The sequence below is a fragment of the Fulmarus glacialis genome, unplaced genomic scaffold (assembly GCF_000690835.1).
Source record: "Fulmarus glacialis isolate BGI_N327 unplaced genomic scaffold, ASM69083v1 scaffold21729, whole genome shotgun sequence".
Classification (NCBI taxonomy): Eukaryota; Metazoa; Chordata; class Aves; order Procellariiformes; family Procellariidae; genus Fulmarus; species Fulmarus glacialis.
The window spans coordinates 3,606-8,642 of NW_009235460.1; the positions used below are offsets into that span (position 1 = coordinate 3,606).

General features: G+C 35.6%; 1 protein-coding gene across 1 annotated transcript in view; it reads right to left on the bottom strand.

Annotated features, from left to right (window-relative positions):
- Window positions 1–1,028: 1,028 nt before the first annotated feature.
- The window catches only part of LOC104082796 (splicing factor, arginine/serine-rich 15-like), a gene marked incomplete at its 3' end in the record, with an annotated part of 18,976 nt that continues 14,967 nt past the window's right edge, over window positions 1,029–5,037 (bottom strand). The window contains exons 13-16 of the mRNA XM_009586041.1: window positions 4,798–4,898; window positions 3,626–3,739; window positions 2,787–2,943; window positions 1,029–1,183 (exon numbers count right to left, since the gene is read on the bottom strand). Of these exons, the coding sequence (XP_009584336.1) occupies window positions 1,029–1,183; window positions 2,787–2,943; window positions 3,626–3,739; window positions 4,798–4,898 (527 nt within the window). The remainder of the gene's footprint in view (window positions 1,184–2,786; window positions 2,944–3,625; window positions 3,740–4,797; window positions 4,899–5,037) is intronic.

A 5,037-nucleotide genomic window follows, 5' to 3' on the forward strand; every position in this document is an offset into this window, starting at 1 on the left:
TATTATTATAAAAGTAGTAATGTGTCTGTCAATAAGTAAAGATAAAAGAAATACAGATTGTAAAACACCGGAGGGAGTAATTATTACACGCTACTTAAACTAATGGTAAAATTTCAGAATGTTCTTTTAGCGAATGAGCATACAACATCAGCTTTGACTAAAGAACCATTATAACAACAAAGGAATACTAGGAAAATTTTTATATTAAATTCCCAAAGGCTGTTGAAAGAGAGTATAGACAATATGAACAAACATGAAAGCAATGTGCATATTTTAGAAGGTCTATAGCTTATTTAAGCCAACAGTGAGGAAAATTAATTAAGAAAACAGAAAAAAAAAATGCAATCATAAAACTGAAAGGATGCAATTCAGCCCATTAATAGAAAGAATCTACTGCAATAATTTATCCGGGACTGAGAGAACAGATATTAGAAGTATGGTCCTACAATACTTCAAATAAAGATCTGGCAGACACACACCCGCTCTGTGTACATCAGCATTAGAGCAGCAGCGAGGTTTTGGAGCAAATCCTGCATCAGTCCCACTAACCACGTGCTGACTCAGTTCCCAGGCCTGTTCTGGTACATGCAAACTACATCCCTTTTCAGGGAAAAGAAAACAGATGCTCTGCTCCTGCTGGACACAAAACATGCTCCAAACCCTAACGGGTTTGGGTTTTTTCAAGTCTTCCATTGCCACTGTGACTAAGCAGAAAGGGAATGTTCTCCTATGAGACTGTATTGCTCTTTTACTTGAAGAAGCTCAAATAATGGATTTCAGGTGCATACTCGATTTACGGCACAGGAAAGTTAACTTCATAAATTGACAGCATAGCCAGTCTGCTAACAAGAGCATTTTTAACTAGGGACAACAACATGACAAACACACACACACACACAAAATCAACTAGTTACCATTCATCGTATTTCCTCCCTCTCTTTAACTTAAATATTGTACTGCCATACTGAATTGTTATTTAAAGTAAGTTTTTGTTTAGATACCCAGAGCAAATGAGAAGCAACTCTCACCTGTGGAGGAGGTACTGTTATTGGTGCAGGCATGGGAACAGGAATTGGAACAGGTAAAGCTTTAGGTATAGGTGACACTGGTTCATTATGTGTAGCTTCTGCACCTCCATTTTGAGCTACTTCATTTTCAGACTTCTTGGGAATGCCTTTCCACTCTATACAAAAAAACCCCAAACATACATGTATCAGCTCAGCAGAAGCGGACAAATAGTCAAGTACTGCCATATAAAACTACCATACTTTGTGATGTTTACAAAAATGACATAATTGAAAATACTCAGATAATGAGAAGCACAGAGCTAAGAAGCATTTAAACATATTTCTGACAATAAAAATTCCAAATTACTTTTAACACAGTACAGCAAATCATTGAAACATAGCAAGTACATTTATTCCTTTCATTAGTCATTTAACAATTCTTTGCAGTGACAGCATTTATATATGCCCAGGACTCTGAAACACATAATCTGTAACAAAAACAGTAAGGTTGTTTTAGGACAAGCTTTCAACAGATTCATCCCATTCCTCTCAAGCAAGAAGACAGCAGCTTTTTCGCTAATTTGAGAAGTGAGTTCTCAAAAAACAACATTTTCAAGTCTTGCGCGAGGAAAAGGAGAATAAAACAATAAAGAATCGCAGCAAAATAAGAGAAACATCAAATACAGCTTTAAACTCATTTTACAGAAGAAATATGACTCCTATTGTTGTTACAACCTCCTGGGAAAAGACAGCTAAGCAGAAAAAAAGGGGTCAGCAAAGAGGCATTATGGGAAAGAGAAAAGCATTGAGAAGACTGGAACACATTGAGGGTATGTTTATCATTTGTTACACTTTCATTTAAAATACAGACTCAACTTATTTTTGTGCATTTATCATGAAGAGATGCTACTATTTAGAACAACCACAACCTAGCGCAAATTCGACAGAATGACAAAACCCTGAAATAACATTTCAGTAACTAGACAGCACACCACACAATGGTTAAAACCAACACAGTAGTCTAGAGTACCAATTCAAAGAACTTAAGGCAATTTCAATTTTTAAGTACTGCATTCATTTAATATTACTTTTAGAATCACAACAGCCAGCACACTAGCGACTCTATATTGATTTGAAGCCCGTAATTGATTTGAAGCCCATAATTGATGTGAAGCTGCTGATTATAACAGGTGTAATTTTCTTAATACAGCCATAGAAGCCCGATTATTTTCACTGTTTACATACAAAATAACAAGAATTCTGTTAGGTCCCTATAAATACAAGACTTGCTAAAGGAACTGAAAATGTCACAAGTGTGAAAACTGTAGGAACTTTTTTTAGAAATTATAAAGTCGCCATCAGCTCTGTTGCTACAAAAGTACTCCAAAGGCAGGCTCCTTGGCTAGGGGTGTCTCGCACAAAGCAGGGCAGGGGGGCGGGACGGACACCAAGCTGGCTCTGGGAGTAACAAGTACAACACACTTGCCTCATGCATTACCATTGAGGGCAAACACCAGCACAGCTGACAGGTCACCTGGTATCCACCTGCATTTTTAGCCCAGCCTCTCGTAACACAGCTGCACAACTCCCGATGAGGGACTGTTGTTAACTGCTTACAAACTCTTTGCAATCTATGGGTTACACATGCTGCATTTCTTAGCCATTTCAAGGATTTTATATGCACCTCAGAGTCATAAAAGTCAGCCACACCAACTTCAGTACACCAGCACTGTAAAAGATAATTTTTTAAAAGCATTTAAAGATGTAGCAATACTTTACCTGGACTAAGAGTTTCATTGTCCAACATTCCTCCTTCACAGAAACTTTCAAGATCTTCAGGTTTCACTTTGTCCCATGGTATGTAAGTAACACCTAATTCTACATCCCAATACTGCTTGTAATCTGGCTTTATTCCTTTATTCAAAGCCCATGCAATCTTGGGGGGGAAAAAAAAAAATACATGTAGTCAGTAAAACATTTCCATTTTAATGGATTTAATATTTAGTTCTCACAAAACAGCATTACCATTTGAGGCTAAAAAGAAAAAAGAATACTCTAATTGAAACAGTAGGAAAAACAGGTTAGTTACAAAACTCTGAAATAAGAGGGTTTTTTAAAGCAGACTTAGTTCTTATTTCTTGGCTTGACTCTTGCACACAATTTGTAAAAAAGTATAAAGGCAGTTTCTTCAAATGTTCCCCAGTTACTAAGGTTAATTCTACAAAAGGAAGAACTTCGCTAATGAATGTGTTCTTCCGTACTTATTAGCACTCTTTGTAGGATTATCACATGTAATTAAACTTGATTATAAGACAAATAACCAGCAACAAGAAAAACATACTTACAGTCCACTGTAATGACTAAAAGGACACAATTTTTGTTGGTTAAATAGACAATTATTGGCAATCTTTCAAGGAAACTGATACACGTTCCACTAGACACATTACAGAACATGAAGAATACTTATCAAGAAAAAAAGCGGTCCATTTACATAAATTTACAGAATACCACATCTAGAATACATAAAAGTCTAAAATAGCTACAAGTCTAGAATAGACGAAAAAGGATTACAGTAATTACAGTAACTTTAAAACAGCTTGACATTTTCCAAGAAGTACCTTTATAGATTTCTGATTGACTTTGAAGTTTCCTCGGCTCAGTTTTTGTAGGGCACGGTAAGCATCTTGTCTGTGAACCATTACAATATAGGCACATCCTCTAGGCGGTATCATCTGTTTTTATTTTAAGAAAAAAAAAAATTGGTTTTGCTAGCACATTAACAAACTCATGAACAACATACAAGTGTTCAATTACAGTAAGCTGGAACATCAGCAGGTGTTTCAAAAAGGAGTATGGAAGTATGAAAGAGAATGTTAGTTTAAGAGGCTAAGACAGCCAGTATCTTCTGGAAATACAAATTTCTAGTAAATTAAAAGCAACTTCTTATATGGAAAGCTTTAAACTCTATTCTGCATGAGAATATGGACGACTGTTGTATATTTAATCCTGTAAAATTGTTAAACAGTAGTGTTCATGTAAATGCTGTGTCTGGCAATTAGTTACTTTGTTGGAAGAAACAAGACACTCTTGATACCCTACTTCATTCCGTATACCACAAGCTGCCAGCTGCACGTCCACATTCAGTTTTATCTGCAGTTTTGTAACTTTTATTATTTGTAATGCATTTGAGAAAAAACTTCTATGTTGTTTTACAAAATTTGGGAAGAAGAAGAAATTACAGTCAGAAGTGACTGTTTGCTTGTTTAAATGAAACTTTATAGCTACCAGAACAGCTATCATTTATATATAAAAATATCCTTAAATACAGCAAAGCGTAACAATAGTTCTCCCTGTTTATAACTAAAATGACAGAAGAGAAACAAGCAAACGAAACAACACCACCAGCTGAGAGCCCACATTTCTAAAATCAAACAAAATCAGACAAGGAATTCAGTAGCACAGTATGTAATTCTGTACCCATCTCCTCAATAGCCCTTCCTCATTCAATTCTCTCCAGAGAAAGCATGATTTTTATGAAGATGCGATAATCTTCTGTACTACCCCCAAGAGCATTTTTAAGTTGCAAGAAACTAAAGCAACCGCCTTCTTGGTTTTTTACAAAGCGGCCAAATGAATTGAGTTTACATGTTAGAAAACACAACCATATAAGAAATGAGAGCTCTTGACTCTTTTGAATGTATCAAAAATAAAGCTGTCTTAAAACAGTCCGAAAAGCCTTTTTGTAACCAAGGCATATCAAAGTAGCTTATACTGCACCATTTATACTTACATTTATTGATTCAATCGGGCCAAACTCCTCCAAAAGGCTTCCGACATCCTGTTGAGTTGTCCTTTTGTCAAGTTGTCCTACCCAAAGCGTAGTACTACAAACTACAATTAAAGAGTTAACACAGATTGTAAGAGCACTCGGAAATACACATTTCATAAGCCAGAATGTCAAAATAGTCATTTTAAAATACTCAGTTATTCAAATGAAAAAGCCAGCTAATATTATAATATATATATTTTA